The sequence below is a fragment of the Drosophila ficusphila genome, unplaced genomic scaffold, assembly GCF_018152265.1.
Source record: "Drosophila ficusphila isolate 14025-0441.05 unplaced genomic scaffold, ASM1815226v1 contig_106, whole genome shotgun sequence".
NCBI classification, from domain to species: domain Eukaryota; kingdom Metazoa; phylum Arthropoda; class Insecta; order Diptera; family Drosophilidae; genus Drosophila; species Drosophila ficusphila.
Window position 1 is genome coordinate 4,825,699 of NW_025063993.1, and position 15,386 is coordinate 4,841,084.

Below are 15,386 nucleotides of genomic sequence, written 5' to 3' on the forward strand. Positions count from 1 at the left end.
AAAATATGAAAACCTGAAAAAAGGTCGGTTTTAACAAAATTAAATAATCACTTTATTTTTAAAAATATTTACTCAAGTATTTAACACATTTAGTCTGAGTTAGTATATAAATTATTAAGGTTTATTTGATACATAAAATAACAACAGATTCTACTTGAGATTTCTGATTACTAAAAAAAATATTGAATCTTATCATAATTTCATAGGAAATTTGACCATGTTTATAACATAAACCAAGTAAAGCTGTTGTAAATTATATAGGTCCTCACAATTTCTATAATTTCGATAAATACTTTCCAAGCCTTCTTGATTGACAGAGTTCTTTCGTCTAATGTTTTAATTGAATTAAAGGGGGTTTTGTATTTATCAGCTTTCACAGAAGTGATTGATAAGATAAGCAAGCCTATTGGTTATTCGATACTGGAGCCATAAAGACAGTTCCCAGAAGCTTTTTCCAGTTGGTCTAATATAAATGATCCATATTAGTTTTCTACAAACTCTCGATTCAGAGTGAGTTGACTATTGACAACGATATCAAGGTACTGGTTTTATATATAATTTAGTATGCAACTTATAAGTACATTTGCTGATATTAATTCTGGATCTGAATCTTGTTAGTAAGATGTAAATAATTAATTTTATTATTTGGGTAATTTGCTAGTTGTTGTTTCAATTTATTTCAACCTACAAAATAAATTACTTTAAAGTCGTAATAACGTTGCAATCTGCATCATACTTCATTTTTTAAAACTCTTTAAGGTCTAATAGTTAAATAGAAACCTAATTTCCTGAAATTAGATAATCCATCGACTTGTCAGGATGATTAACAGGAACAACCTGAAGACAGTCATACGCAACGTGGTCCCCGAACTGGAGGCCTGCTCGTCCTGCCACCAGGTCCATTCATTGTGGTAAAACCGTGGATTGCAATCCGGGTCCGCTGGCTTGTTGTTAGGAGGATGAGCTTGTTTGGCAAACTGCTGAACTCGCTCCCAAAGGTCAAGATATATAGTTGAATTTCGGTATTCCTCGTAGAGGTTGCTCTGCTCGCAGGGATCCTCCTCGATGTCGAAGAGGCAGGGTGCTTCGAGGGGCAAACAGGGTTTGATTCCAGTCGCTGGAGGTGGGCAATCGATCCTCGCTTGATCCCTTAGTTCGCTGATGTTGCGATCCCCGGCGGTTACGCGCTGCAACTGCTGCCAAACACTGGTGTTCCGGATGAGATCCTCGTACTCCACGGACCGGGGATCCTCCTCACTGGTCACCCTTTCTCCCAGCCAGCCATCGTAGGCACCGCCACTGGTGGTGCCGCTGATCACCTTCCACTTGCCACGCGTGTAAGAAAGATGTGGCTCCGCAACATCCTCATCGATTGCGTGGACAATTTCCCGCTCCACCGATTCGTATCCGTACTTGAGGGCCGACCAGAGGTTCAGGCCATCCAGGCGGAGTTCGGGATCCGGAGATATTCCGGCTGCTGCCGCCAGCGTGGGCAGGAGATCGCCAATATAGATCTGCTGCTTCCACACACTTCCCAATCGCTCGAACTCAGTGCTCCAAATGGCCGCCGAGGAACGCAGCCCGCCCTCCCAGGGTGAGTTCTTTTGCTGAAATAAAATAAATTTGAGAAATAATGTATGCAGGATTTTTGCTGGATTTAAAGAAATTAGAAATTGAAAAAAATTAAATTATTGCAAGATAATAGTAGAGTACATATATATTGTAATTATATATGTATTATATGCATTTATATTGCGATTTCTGACTTTTTATTTACTATATAATTATTAAATGATTGTATTTTGTAAGACGGATTTAAATAATCGTAAGTAAGTTATCGTACGCCAATGTAGATAGGTTGAGATTTATATTGATATATAAAAGATTGTACATATATAATAATTTTTATAAACACTGATTAATAAAGGGCAAGTCTTTCGCAGCACATTTTGCGTAACGCACAGAATTTGAACAGTATTTTTATCTACATGTTATGTAATAGCTTTTATTTGTACTTACTCCTCTTAATGGGTAGTTGGAGGCGGTGGTGGAGTGCTGCCCCTGGGTCGGCCCACCATTATCAGACAGAAAGAGTACGATGGTATTCTGGAGCATTTCCTGTCGCGACAAAGCGTCTATGACCTTTCCCACGCTTTTGTCCAGTCGGGAAACCATTGCGGCATAGTAACGATGGGTGTCATTTCGAATGTAATCAAATAGGGCCAACTCATCTTCTGGAGCCTGCATAGGATTATCGTCATTTGCAGCATGGGGCGCCAGGTGACTCAAAAGCAGGAAGAGCGGCTGGCTATTATTCTTCGACCCGTGATCCTCGATTTCCTGAACGGCGGCATTGGTGAGCACGTCGGTGACATATTGTCCCACCTGATCATGGGTGGACTTAAGATTGTCCCGGAAATCGTGGCCATTGTAACCTATGTTCTGAATTGAAATTTGTAATTTGTTAATATACAATATTAATTTAACAATTTTCATTATATATAATTATCAAAGTTAAACATTAAGTAAAAAACCATAGAATATTCGGAACTGAGGTTTTTAAAGCCTTGCCTATTTTTCGGCGGCTATGTAGAAACGCGTTCAGGTAAAAACTGATTGGATTCTCACCGTTTGTTCATAGCTCTGGCTGTAATAATCCACATAAGCTCCAAGGTATCCTAAGTGGCGATCGAAGCCCCGTTCAGTGGGTGTAAAGTTTCGCTGGGACATCCCCAAATGCCACTTTCCCAGGAGACTGGTTCGGTAGCCATTTCCTCGGAAAATCTCCGCCATCGTCGTCTCGTTCAACGGAAGACCCCAAGGCTGATCGTTCACGATCACATAATGCTGCATACCTGGTGAAAAGTGTAATCAGTTTTATTAAAGATTTGAAGAACTTGATTTTGTAAACTTGTAAGGAATGTAAAATACGGAATTGTTTCCTACAACTTAGAGTCGTTATTCAAAACAAAATTTGATAAGCTACATTTCATAAATGCTAATCATTTATTAATAATAATTAAAGACTACTGTCACAGACAAAATTAAGTTTAAGCTCTTCTATTAAGTATTTAACCCTTCACTAATATTTTTTTAAATATCTGCTTTTAAAAATCTTTCGTTTTTTACATATTGTACGTTATGACATTCAGTTACCATTTCAGAAAAGTTTGCCCCAGACCGACTAACCTGTATTGATGGGATATTTTCCAGTTAGAAGAGCAGCCCGACTGGGAGTGCACATGGGAGCTGCATAGAGATTGTTCAGAATAACTCCACTATAAGCCAGTGCGTCGATATTGGGAGTCAGAAAGTTGTTAGAGCCCCGAAAACTCACATCGTCGAAACCCTGTAGATGAAATGAATTTTATACGGAGTTTCAAGGTGGTGTTAAAGTACTACTCACCAGATCATCGGCCATTATAATGACAATATTGGGCTTTTCGGATGTGGTTTTACTAGCGCTGGATAAGGTAAAACAAAAAACTAATCCGGCAGCTAATAACCAGGTAAAACTGCTGAATTTACCCAGATGAAATGACATCGCCGTGAATGGAGTGAGGAAGATGTGGGACAGCTAGTAAAAAACAAACAAACGGGAATTAGTGCAAATAAGCGTTTTAGAAATTAACATACCAAATGGGCGACAAGTCTGTGGGTGACACTCTGCCAATGATGGATGATCTCGTCCGACCGTTCCGGATATATTAGCACTATAATGACTCTTAACTTAACCTATTTTGCGGAGTTTTTACGGGTTACTGGTTTGTTTCAAACAAACACTATAAAATAAATAAAACGAATATTATCAGTAGGCAAATACCTAGGCAATATACACCTAAGCAAATATTTTTACCGAATCAGGGGTAAATACACAATAATTACGAATAAATAAAAATGAAATGAGGCTGGGAATACTATTGTTCTCTGAAAAAAACAGACTGCTATTTCTAACTATTTTATTATATTTGCTTTTTAATAATAACTATTAGATCAAACAGTATTAATGTGTTTTTATATTTTCAATAAAAACTTGCAAAACACACGCAAATTACAAGTATAAACGAGAACACAATTTTAAGATCTGACTAATACTCTAAATTAATAATTACAATTAAAGCATTTGATGATTTGTGTATAGGAAAATCAAGTTTGAGATAAGTGACAGGTAATGACAAGCCATTATTAGAACACTTAGATTATATATCCTTTACAGCTGCTTTGAGAAATTCGACTGTTTGCTTGTTTATTGCCTTTATTGCCAAACAAGTTTGGGAGTAAGTATCTCTAATTGTTTCTGGCTGTCACTGCAAGCCATCCAAATTGATATAAGCACCGAAATTTTATTCAATGGTTTGGCGGTCTTTATTGTCGAATCATTTAATTCTGTTCACACACTTTTATAATCGCCGCAGACGAGCAAATAAACATGCTCCCCGAAAGAGAATAAAAGGCATCCGAATAACAATGGGCTTATCAGCTAGATTCGTGCATGCCAATTCCACTCACAGATATTCGCGATCGGGTTTTATTGCACCGCGTATTCTGATCTCTGATCCGCCTGACTCGAGGTGCGGAGACCAACTGACCGAACACCAAAAATAATTCGCGACTGGCTTAATAGCCAGTTACTGGCTAACGAATATCCCCTTCAGATTAGCATCAAACCAGATTGTAGTGGGTGGTACCGAGAGAGAGAGAGAAAAAGGGAGGGAGAGTTGGTTTTAAAGAGATCGGTAACTCTTAACTACGCTACCGTTAGAAAGATTTTGTGCATACTTTTAGGAACATGGAATCTTAACTCCTAACCCACATAAGAACCAAGTGGTTCCGACTACCGATTTAAGGTTTGGTCTTTAAAACTGACTGAATTTCATATCCATTAAGTGTAATTAAATCAATATTTATTTATAGGAAGAAGTGTAATTAAGTAATAGTTATTTATAGCAAGAAACTTAATTAAATCAATAGTTATTTATACCTATCAATCCCAATAAATTTGGTAAAATGTTTGTTACTCACGGAAGGAGTTTTTTAACATAAAAATTTAATCAGGATATCAAGCTAATTAGGAATTTTTGCTGCAGAAATAATTGATTTCTTTTGGTACGTTTGACTCTTAATTTTAAATAAACAATTTGTTTAAATCATAAATAATCATATAGTATTGTCTTAAGTCCAGCTTTATAATATAAAATTAAATATATCTGCTTGTGAAGCTTGCATTTAGGATGGTTTAAAATGCGTTTCTAATTTTGTCCTAATGTTTTATAAAAGATTATGTTTTAACGACGGGGTAGTCATAATAAAAACCGCATTTCACACAAAGACCTGAAGGCGAGACAAAGAAAGGCCAGTTAGGGGGAAAATACCAAGTGCCTGTAGCCAGTGGTAACAGAACGGACCTGCGGAAACTTAACCCGCAGTTGTTTATTTATAGCCGCCAAACAATTGAACAACCAACCCCCACTGTCACTCGCGACAACCGAAGTCCAATTCAGGTGGCCAGGAATAAATCGACAAGTTCAAAGTCCTGAAGTTGAGGACAAACCAATCAGTTGATAACCAGCGGTCATGGAGCCCATCACGGCAGTGGCCAACGCGTCCAACGTGGCCAACCCTCCGACGGTTCCCGCAGCCCCAAAGCGGCCCACGCAACAGGGTCGCAAGAAGTCGGGACCCAAGTTCGAGCTGTCCGAGGCGCAGAAGTCGGACATCAAGGAGGCCTTCGATCTGTTCGACAACGAATGCACTGGCTACATAGAGGTCAAGGAGCTGAAGGTGGCCATCAGAGCTCTGGGGTTCGAGCCAAAGAAGGAGGAGATCAAGCGAATGATTGCCGAGATCGACAAGGACGGCAGTGGACGCATTGCGTTCAACGACTTCTTGCACCTGATGACTATGAAGATGGCTGAGAAGGACACCAAGGAGGAGATCCTTAAGGCCTTCCGACTGTTCGACGACGACGAGACTGGAAAGATCTCCTTTAAGAACCTGAAGAGGGTGGCCCGCGAACTGGGAGAAACTCTGACGGACGAGGAGTTGCGCGAGATGATCGACGAGGCTGATTTGGACAACGACGGCGAAGTCAACCAGGAGGAGTTTCTGAGAATCATGAAAAAGACCAGTTTGTATTAAGAATCAGCGATCCTTTTTCTTAGCACCTTGTCCTTTTTTGTATGCCTTCTTTCCACATAAGCTTTAAAATATAGAAAGTTCAAACCCTAACTACGCTCCTCTGGACTTATTCGGAAACTGTGCTTTTGGCCCACTTAAAAACATTATAAATTTGTAAACAAAAAATTTAAATATTGAAAATGCAATTTTTAAGCATTAAAACATTTTCTTAATCCTAAATATTTGCATACCTAAATTAATTTATGGATAAGAGTAATAAAAATTAAACCTAACATAAGTTAAATAAAAATCGACTTTACTTATTGAACTGGCTTTTTTTAAGCACTTTATTACGTGATTCTTTTTTAATCTATACAGATTTGCTTGTATTTAAAAAATATTTGTATTCAAAAATAGTCCTCAGTAAGTTCGCCCAAAGTATTCTTGATCTGACTCCAAGAACCCTTCGCCCAGTCCACTGTATCGCAACAGCGAGCACAGAAGCCACATAGAGTTTTTTTCGCCTGGCCTCGGTTGATCGCCATACTTCTTATCAACGATACAGTGTCGGTGGGGATGGCCGTATTGGTTAATGACGACGGCTTGCAATTTTCCACCGGCTCCTCGGAACTGCAGAGATGTTGAAACTTGGCGTCGACTCCGGTGGTGCAAAGCAATCCGGGCTTGGCAGCATACTGGTAGATCATGGAGTTATTTTCCGGTGAGCAGCTGTAGAGACAGGTTAACCATTGGTGGGTGAATCCGTCTTTCTCGGTCCTAGCCGAGGCACAACCCAACCGGTTACTTGGGCCCACCATCATTCTCAGGAAGTGTCCGATCTCCTTCCTAAAACGAAAACCATATTTTACAAGCAACGGGAGATGCAATGGGTAACTAGCTCACTTCTCACTGGACAATCCATATATTAGGCTAGAAGGCGAGACGTGTTTGTACTCGTCGTACCAGGCATTCAGCTGTGACCTGACTATCTTGAATCCATCCTCGTTCCTCTTGAATTTGTTGTACACAGAATTGTATCCCGGAGAGGCGAACTCCTCCGTGGAAATACAGTGTTTCGTGGGCTGGAGATCGCAGCGTTTCACCAGGACTTCAGCCACATGGGCCAGTTCGCTGTCCCACTTCATTTTGAGCATCCGTCCTGCATTGGGTAGCCTGTGGAATCTGCTTCCGGCCACTAAGTCACGATACGTGTTGTGATAGTTAAGAATGAACTTCATCATTTTCTCGGGTACCGCTATAATCGTTGGCTTTTTACCGCAGTGTGACGACCAGCTCTGCAAATATGAAATGTATTTCAGTTTTCCATTTGCCATGAATTAATACAACATTTTTTTGTTTACCTTTATAATATTGAGTTTTCGACCTACAGATTTTAAAACACCAATGGCACCGGGAGAGTGATTGCATGCAATATGTGGCATCTCCGTGCCATTTGGACAGTTTTTTATCTGACAAAAGTCAGTATCTGACTTCAGGTCAACCTCTTTGAGTGTAGAAAAGAAAAGCAATCCTGCTGTAATGTAAACACAACTCCACATCTTCATGATATTTTCCGAACTAAATGCAATATTTATTTTCCAGTTCGTAGATTAGTTTCGAACAATATTGATTATGTCCAAGTGTGACTGAAAACTTGTCTCGTTAACCAAGCGATGGATAACTAGCTAATAGCAATTGCTTTTTTTTAAACATTAGCGCAAGATAGATTCTTAAAAAACGAAAATTTAACCAAAAATAACAAAAAGAAACATAAGGTTTTTTCTTGACTTCCAAATGTGTATACATTTATTCTAATAATACAAGAAATTATTAAAATAAAAGTAAGCGCAATATACATTTATAAAAAAAACTGTTTAAAAAAATTAAAGTTTGTTATAAATATTTTGAGAACTACTGTTATCGGACCTACATAATTAAAAGCATATTTAAACAACTGCCCCAGCAACAAAAACCCGAATTCGATCCCCAATTCAAATGTGTGCATGTATGTATGTATGTACATATGAGGAGCATGATTCATTCAATAAATGGATTTTTTTTGTTACTGATTAGCACATGGAAATATGACGTTAATTGTAAATAATTCAAACATCTATGTATTTGAAGATTTTTGTGGCAGTTACCTTAAAAGTGTTGTCTTATATACATATTTGTACATACTATGAATTTATAGTATTTACATACATTTAAGTACAATCTTTGCATAAGTACCTAATTATATTAGATTTTGGATAAACTTTTTTCAGCGTATTCAAATTTATCTATTGGTTTCGAATGCAAAAAAAATTATTAAATAAAAACGATTTTTCAGCCCTGAATTTTCGTCTTCATTCATTCTTAGAAATTCAGTTAAGGGTGGAACTAAGGGCTGATGAAATAACATTTGCTATTAAATAAGCGCAACAAAAAAGAGAGAGCCAAAAAAAAAGAGAGCGGGTATTTTATTTTTACCGGCTAAAATAGGGCTGCCAGCTAACCTCATTTACTGTACAAATGCCAACAGCATATCTAGCTCTTGGGGATTCAAAGCAGTCGACTACCCAGTTTCTCTCCCGATCTATAAAAAAGAATGGTACATTGACATTGGCGTAGTGGGGGCTAATGGACCCCATAATATAGAAAAAAATAAAAACATATATATTTAATGGATTTTGTTTGTATAAAACCCTTCTTACTTAACAATTGTAGAATAGCTATGTATATAGCTATTACCTGTTAATTTGTTAGTTAAGCAAACAATTTCCTATATATTATGTAGAAAGACATTTTAAACACATTTTAATAGCTACATTTAAAATATTTGCATTTAATATTATATTTTTAAACATAGAGATAATTTGATTTATAATTCATTCTAATATTGCCATCCAAGTGTAAAGCAAAATTACAAGAACAAATTTTCAAAGGGCTTTGAGATGTATCTTCGAAAAAAGCAATCGAAAACTTTCAACATATTATTCCCAAAGTCTAAATAATTAAGATGTACCTATTAATACATTTTGGAAAGGTACAAAACTATATTTGGGCCCCTTAGACGTTACGCCTATGAAAAATGGGAGAGCAATGGCAAAAAGAGAGGAGCAGCTGCAATGTGTTGCGTGGAAATGTGATTTTATGGCCCGGTAGCCAAGAAACCAAAACACATGGTTAGCGGCAGAACGGTTATGTGAAGAGCGGAAAGCGGCCGCAAATTGATGAGCGGCACAGTATTAATTGAATTTAATCAAATCGATTCGGATGACAACAATGGAGGAGTTTGCCGAGTATTATGGGTGAGTACAAAGACGTGCGGGGGGTCTCAAGAACACGCATGCAACAAGTGTCTAAAATTAGCGTTAAATGCAATTAAGGACGGGAGCTAATTTTAGCCACGACTTAGCACCCACCTCTCGGCCACACGACGTGAATAGCACCTATCAGTTTGTATCAGCTGAGTTGCGTATAAACAATCGCCAAAACTCCACGCGGCGATGCCAATGGAAAGTTCAAACAAAGCCAAATTAGTAGTGCCGTATGAAAACAAAACAAGCCAGCGGTCGAAGGCACTCCAACCGATAAATGCTCTATAAAGAATCAACCCTTTTTTTATACAAAGTTAAACTGCTTTTCTTCGCTTGCCGCGAAAACCATTCCAATTAGATTTTTATTTTGCCTTAACTTCCACGTGCTAAATGGAACGACTTTATATAATTTTTTTTGTATAATAGCTTCAAAATCACGTTCCTTATCTACATACATAAGTTTTTTTTCCAGATATCAGCAAACGTCCAGTTGTTTATTGAAAATCGACTTCTTAAGCAGAAAATGTGCATACATTGTGACAATAAAGTACCCGGAATTTCCCGTTTAAATTGCCCGAGTAAGAGATATTTGAAAAATTTTTTTTTTGCCAAGTTGATACGACCATTCTCCATTAAGAAGCGAGATTTGAGTGGGATATGTCAACTAGTTTGTTTACAACACCTAGTTTTGTAAGTTCACCTCAGCTGTGCTCGACGATTTTTGTTTTTTTCGGTTTCGGTTCGTTTTTCTTCCTCTATTCTGATGATTGTTGACTTGTTTGCATGTCGTACTCGTAGACCCAAGTCTCATCACCAGTTATTGTTCGATTCATGAATGTGAGATCGGAATTCGTACGATCAAGCATGTCCAAAGCGACTTTCTCACGGTACTTTTTTGAAAGAAATTCAGGTGTTTTGGAACAAGCCGTGCAGCGACGCGTCTTATGCCTAAATTTTCCACCAAAATTAAACGAACGAATTCGCAAGAGATGTTCAGGTGTTGTGCTACCTCTCTAATACTCACATGACGATTTTTAAGAACGATTGCTTTCAATTTGCTGATGTTTTCATCGGTGTTAAAGGTGGATGGTCGTCCAGACCTAGGCAAGTCGTCCACGACTTCTCGTCCTTCACTGAGTGCTTTATACCATTCATATGCTTGAGTTTTCGATAAAACCATAAGTCTTTTGTAACATTCAAAACGCTTCAGCGCACAAAATTCCGTTGGATACACAAAATTTGAGACAAACTCGTTGTTCAATTTTTATATCCATTTCAAAAATCGTCGAGCACAGCTGAGGTGAACTTACAAAACTAGCTGTTGTAAACAAACTAGTTGACATATCCCGCTCAAATCTCGCCTTTTAATTGAGAATGGACCTACTAACTTGGCAAAAAAAAAAATTTTTTCAAATATCTCTTATGCGGGCAATTTAAATGGGAAATTCCGGGTACTTTATTGTCACAATGTATGTTTGTACATACATATGTACATAAATATTTATTGATTAAGAAGTTGTTTATTTCGGTTTGATCAAGATACATATTTTATACGACTAAATATCTTGATCAATCACAAAAAAGGATTTTAAAACGTGACCAAAATTAAATTCTAGTTGCCGTATGGCCAGTTATAAAGTTTTTTTGTTGAATTGACCTATTGGATGGGTACCAATTTTTTGTAATTATTAGGGAAGTAACTAAACATGTTGCAAGTTATTTTCGAACTTTAAACAAACCGGACTGCTACGAAAATAGCAAAAAGTTTCAACTATTTGAACCGCTAATCGAATGCGACAATTCATTAGTGCTTGTGGTAAACTTGGCCCATCGACCTGCTAAGTCATCCGGTAAAACCGAGAGTTCCGACCGGGGTATGCACTCGGGTATATTCATATGTATATATTCAGGCGGGGAAGGAGAATCTGGCGGGTTACCAATTAGCGTTATCGGCGTCAGAGGCGTTATTCCACCACGATCGTGTTCGACCTGAGGATGCGAAAGCTTTTGTCCGATTTGAACTCACCACGATCCCCGGGAGCCCTAGAACCGATTCGCTATTTAATGGCACTGGCGTGCTCAAGTTACGCTCAGAAATAAGTGGAACGCTTTCTGGCGCTATACGAAACTCGATCGAATTTCAAATTGCGAATTCCGATCCCAAAACTCAATTAAGTGGCAATCAAAAACAGATACAATATCTACTTGTTTATTCCAATTTTTGAGACGTTACTCTCCGCCTTGCCAAACCTAAGATGGCTTTAAGTTTGTGATATTCAAAACCTCTAAAAAATAAAACAGTGATAACAAAAACAAACAAGTGCTAGTTTAAAAAGGATTTTCATTAACTTTCCAAAAAGAAAAAAGTAAGAAGGAGAGATCCGTTATATATATGTAGATTTTAACATTAATTAAAATGTTGGTTTTAGCATAAAACCAACAAGGATAAAACTTGTGATTTGATCATACTTAGACTTACGTTCATTACAAATTCTATACAAATAGACCATTTATTTTATTGGCATGTTTGAAAAATGTTGAATCTGCACTTACAATATTAATAAGCAGAAGTAAAGAGTCAGTAGGTGCATACCTTAAGAAGTCATTCTATTAAGTCTAAAATCTAAAAAAAAGAATCGCAACTAAGTATGTTAACACCTAAAACATTATTTAATGATATGCTTCATTTAAGACACAGCAGTTTGGAAGTTAGTGGCAGGGAGATTTCCCCAGTTAGTCATCAAATATGGTCCAGATGATCACAAGACTCCAATTTAGATCAGCTTTGACGCGACTTGGCGGTCGTAAAGCCGTTGTCTACATTCGCACATTAACGGACGCCCACTAATTTTTTTATGGCCAGATCCATAAACCCAACTCCGCACAATTTCTTGGCTCACCTACCGCCTACCACAGGCGCTTTCCACAAATTGCGAACGTGTTAATATGTCGGTTCTGTAAACATCGAGTGGGGCGGGTTATATATTGCACGGCTCAGCAGAAGCCCTAAGCCCCAATTGCACAGTTACCCATTATAATAATTATTTAATAAACTATTTTACAGAATGCCCAGCTGGAGCGTGACGAATGCGTTTCGCGTGCTCACACGCAAGAAGCCCCTGGAGGACTCCAACGAATCCAAATTGGCCAAGGTATTATCCGCCTTCGATCTCACCGCCTTGGGAATCGGCTCGACTTTGGGCGTGGGTGTCTATGTCCTTGCTGGCGAGGTGTCCAAGCAATATGCAGGTCCTGCAGTGGTCGTCAGCTTCCTAATCGCTGCCATCGCCTCGATCTTCGCCGGACTCTGCTATGCTGAGTTTGGAGCCCGGGTTCCGAAGGCGGGATCGGCGTACATCTACAGCTATGTGACCATTGGCGAGTTTATCGCTTTCCTCATCGGCTGGAATCTCATTCTCGAATACGCAATTGGTAAGTTTTCAATTAGCGGCGCCGCCGACTGATTGATTTGATTTAATTGCCCACAAACTCTGATGTTTCACATTGATTTTCGATTTTTAGGCTCCGCCAGTGTCGTCAAGGGTTTAAGCACCTATCTCGATCAGCTCTGCGGCAATCCGATGAGCAGTTTCCTGGGCACTCACATGCCCATCAATATCGATGGGATGGGAGCCTATCCTGATCTGTTCGCCTTCGTGGTTACTATTTTGTTCTCCCTGGCCATCGCCGTGGGAGCCAAGGAGTCCACCAGGGTGAACAATGTCTTCACCATGCTGAATTTGGGGGTTGTACTTTTTGTGATCATCGCTGGGCTTTTCAAGGGTAAGATTGTACAAAACAAATGGAGTTAAATTAGTTTTAGAATTTATTTTATAGAAAATACTATCATAGCGTTAAAATTGTAGCTCTGGGTTTTAAAAACTTAACAAATTGCTTAAGTAGTACGACAAGAATTTTTTTTAAAATTACATACCCGAAAGCTTAAAAAACATTTCAAAACAGATTGAACGAACAGTATTAAAAATTTAGTAATTTTATATAAAAAGTATACAGTACAATAATAATGAGTTTTAAAAACTTTAGGAATTTTATAAAACTGATAAAAATGGCGTATGTATTTTATTGTAAAATTAAAGAGCATGATGTAAAACCAAACTAAAAATATATATTTTTGTTCAGTTTCCAGCAGTAACTGGTCCATTCCAAAATCTGAGGTACCTGAGGGCTACGGCAACGGCGGATTCATGCCCTATGGAGTTTCCGGAATTATCAAGGGAGCTGCGGTGTGTTTCTATGGTTTCATTGGCTTCGACTGCATTGCCACTGCCGGGGAGGAGGCCAAGAACCCGAAGAAGTCCATTCCATTTGCCGTTATCGTTTCGCTGGCCATGATCTTCCTGGCCTACTTCGGAGTTTCTACAGTCCTGACAATGATGCTGCCCTATTTCATGCAGGACGAGAAGGCACCTCTACCTCATGTCTTCCGCATAAATGGATGGCACGTGGCCGAATATGTGGTCAGCATTGGAGCGATGTTTGGACTCTGCTCCAGCATGATGGGTGCTATGTTCCCGCTGCCAAGAATCGTGTTCGCCATGTCCAACGATGGACTGCTGTTCAAATTCCTGGGAGACATCAGCGAAAAGTACAAGACTCCTTTCAAGGGAACCATGATCACTGGCTTGCTCACGGGCATTCTGGCCGCCGTTTTCAATCTCAGCCAGCTCGTTAACATGATGTCCATTGGAACACTCCTGGCTTACTCCATGGTGGCCAGTTGTGTCCTCATGCTGCGCTACGAGGTTGACGATCGTCGCGAAAGTCGTATTGTGGCAAATGGACGAGCCATGGTCCTCGAGGAGGATCGTCCCTGCGGCCTCTGGAGGCGGATTTTTAACCTCAATGGTCAGATGGTGCCAACCAAGCAGACTTCCAGGATTGTTACCTACAGTGTGACTCTGTTCTGTAAGTAGAAAGTACACACCAGTTATCTTTTAATAAATGAAAATATGTTTCAATAATTTAATGCTTGGTAAATCAATAATTTAAATGTTGTATGTCTTTTTTTTATAACAAATAACTTTATGATTGACAAGATAATTATTTGAATGTAAATTATTTAATTAAACGATAAGTCGTGACAACAAGAATTTTAAATATTTTAAAGATTTACCTAAAGAAAGTAAAACTCATTAGGGGTTAGAAATAACTTATTTACCAATCACAGATTAATTAATTTTTTTTTTAATTATCTCTTTTTTTCAGCGCTGTGGTGCATGGTGTTCTCGCAGATCCTGACCAAGTTCGAGGAGGATCTGGGAAACGTGACGTCTTTCGATGGTGTTAAGCTGGTGCTGGGCACCGTACCCCTGGTCCTGCTGCTGCTCATAATTTCCCGCCAGCCAACTTCGGGAGTGAAACTGTCGTTCAAGGTGCCCCTGGTGCCCTGGCTACCCGGAATTTCCATTCTGATCAATATCTACCTAATGATCAAGCTGGACATCCTCACCTGGGTACGCTTCAGTATTTGGATTGCCATTGGACTGGCCATCTTCCTGTCCTACGGCATCCGACACAGTCGATTAAGGCAGCGGGAGCAGCGCAACAATTCCATAGCCATGATGCGGGACTGCAGCAACTCAGCTCTGTTGGGCGGCCAGGAGAACTCCAAATACGGCAACGAGGTGCCCCTGATATTGATGCACAGTACATCCTAGGAGTACTTTGATATTTATTTATGCTATACATTTATTCTTTGCCTGCAAGATACGCGACGCGACCCGCGATTCTCATCACCCACATACTCACCTATGTAATTTACACATGCACCTAGCCTCATACCGTAAAATAGGACACCAAAAACTATGAAAAGTACAATAAGCTAGCTAAAAGCAATAAACACGAATATTCTTATGCTATGCTGAGCATTAATTTATTTTGTAGATCGGGATTTTCGCTATAGTTTTTGAAGTCTTGCCGAATTTTTTGCGTTCAGATTTAATGTCT

At 39.0% G+C, this 15,386-nt stretch overlaps 4 protein-coding genes across 10 annotated transcripts; 2 read left to right on the forward strand and 2 right to left on the reverse strand.

Moving 5' to 3' along the window:
• Positions 1-51: 51 nt before the first annotated feature.
• On the reverse strand, positions 52-4,589 carry LOC108099960 (arylsulfatase B). Of its 7 annotated transcripts, XM_043208808.1 has the most exons (8): positions 4,399-4,571; positions 3,637-3,782; positions 3,529-3,577; positions 3,407-3,464; positions 3,190-3,349; positions 2,629-2,855; positions 2,020-2,442; positions 52-1,607 (listed from the first exon to the last, which is right to left on the reverse strand). In XM_043208808.1, the coding sequence occupies exons 4-8, from the start codon at positions 3,419-3,421 to the stop codon at positions 795-797; spliced, it is 1,638 nt and encodes a 545-aa protein (XP_043064743.1). In that variant the 5' UTR covers positions 3,422-3,464; positions 3,529-3,577; positions 3,637-3,782; positions 4,399-4,571; the 3' UTR covers positions 52-794. The 7 variants fall into 7 exon arrangements, with proteins under 7 accessions (XP_043064743.1, XP_017059131.1, XP_017059132.1 ...); XM_017203642.1 differs by having other exon boundaries at positions 3,407-3,577; positions 4,510-4,589; XM_017203643.1 differs by having other exon boundaries at positions 3,407-3,577.
• Positions 4,590-5,549: 960 nt separating this feature from the next.
• On the forward strand, positions 5,550-6,319 carry LOC108099799 (caltractin). Its single transcript, XM_017203427.2, has one exon. The coding sequence runs from the start codon at positions 5,575-5,577 to the stop codon at positions 6,136-6,138; it is 564 nt and encodes a 187-aa protein (XP_017058916.1). The 5' UTR covers positions 5,550-5,574; the 3' UTR covers positions 6,139-6,319.
• Positions 6,320-6,432: 113 nt separating this feature from the next.
• On the reverse strand, positions 6,433-7,697 carry LOC108099886 (antigen 5 like allergen Cul n 1). The gene is made up of 3 exons (XM_017203541.2): positions 7,479-7,697; positions 7,021-7,412; positions 6,433-6,963 (listed from the first exon to the last, which is right to left on the reverse strand). Exons 1-3 carry the CDS (start codon positions 7,680-7,682, stop codon positions 6,525-6,527), a joined length of 1,035 nt encoding a protein of 344 aa, XP_017059030.1. The 5' UTR covers positions 7,683-7,697; the 3' UTR covers positions 6,433-6,524.
• Positions 7,698-9,274: 1,577 nt separating this feature from the next.
• On the forward strand, positions 9,275-15,298 carry LOC108099885 (cationic amino acid transporter 2). The gene is made up of 5 exons (XM_017203539.2): positions 9,275-9,410; positions 12,484-12,851; positions 12,942-13,202; positions 13,560-14,345; positions 14,646-15,298. Exons 1-5 carry the CDS (start codon positions 9,376-9,378, stop codon positions 15,095-15,097), a joined length of 1,902 nt encoding a protein of 633 aa, XP_017059028.1. The 5' UTR covers positions 9,275-9,375; the 3' UTR covers positions 15,098-15,298.
• Positions 15,299-15,386: the final 88 nt, after the last annotated feature.

Bases quoted from the DNA above. Each gene is read 5' to 3' on its own strand.
- LOC108099960 (XM_017203642.1), bottom strand. From the start codon at position 3,544: ATGTCATTTCATCTGGGTAAATTCAGCAGTTTTACCTGGTTATTAGCT. The intron at 3,350-3,406 runs GTGAGTAGTACT...TTTCATCTACAG, and splicing joins TTATAATGGCCGATGATCTG to GGTTTCGACGATGTGAGTTT. The intron at 1,608-2,019 runs GTAAGTACAAAT...ATTTTATTTCAG, and splicing joins CCAACTACCCATTAAGAGGA to CAAAAGAACTCACCCTGGGA.
- LOC108099886 (XM_017203541.2), bottom strand. From the start codon at position 7,682: ATGAAGATGTGGAGTTGTGTTTACATTACAGCAGGATTGCTTTTCTTT. The intron at 7,413-7,478 runs GTAAACAAAAAA...TCATATTTGCAG, and splicing joins GAAAACTCAATATTATAAAG to AGCTGGTCGTCACACTGCGG. The intron at 6,964-7,020 runs GTGAGCTAGTTA...TTTTCGTTTTAG, and splicing joins TATGGATTGTCCAGTGAGAA to GAAGGAGATCGGACACTTCC.
- LOC108099885 (XM_017203539.2), top strand. From the start codon at position 9,376: ATGACAACAATGGAGGAGTTTGCCGAGTATTATGG. The intron at 12,852-12,941 runs GTAAGTTTTCAA...TTCGATTTTTAG, and splicing joins CATTCTCGAATACGCAATTG to GCTCCGCCAGTGTCGTCAAG. The intron at 13,203-13,559 runs GTAAGATTGTAC...ATTTTTGTTCAG, and splicing joins CATCGCTGGGCTTTTCAAGG to TTTCCAGCAGTAACTGGTCC.
- LOC108099799 (XM_017203427.2), top strand. From the start codon at position 5,575: ATGGAGCCCATCACGGCAGTGGCCAACGCGTCCAACGTGGCCAACCCT.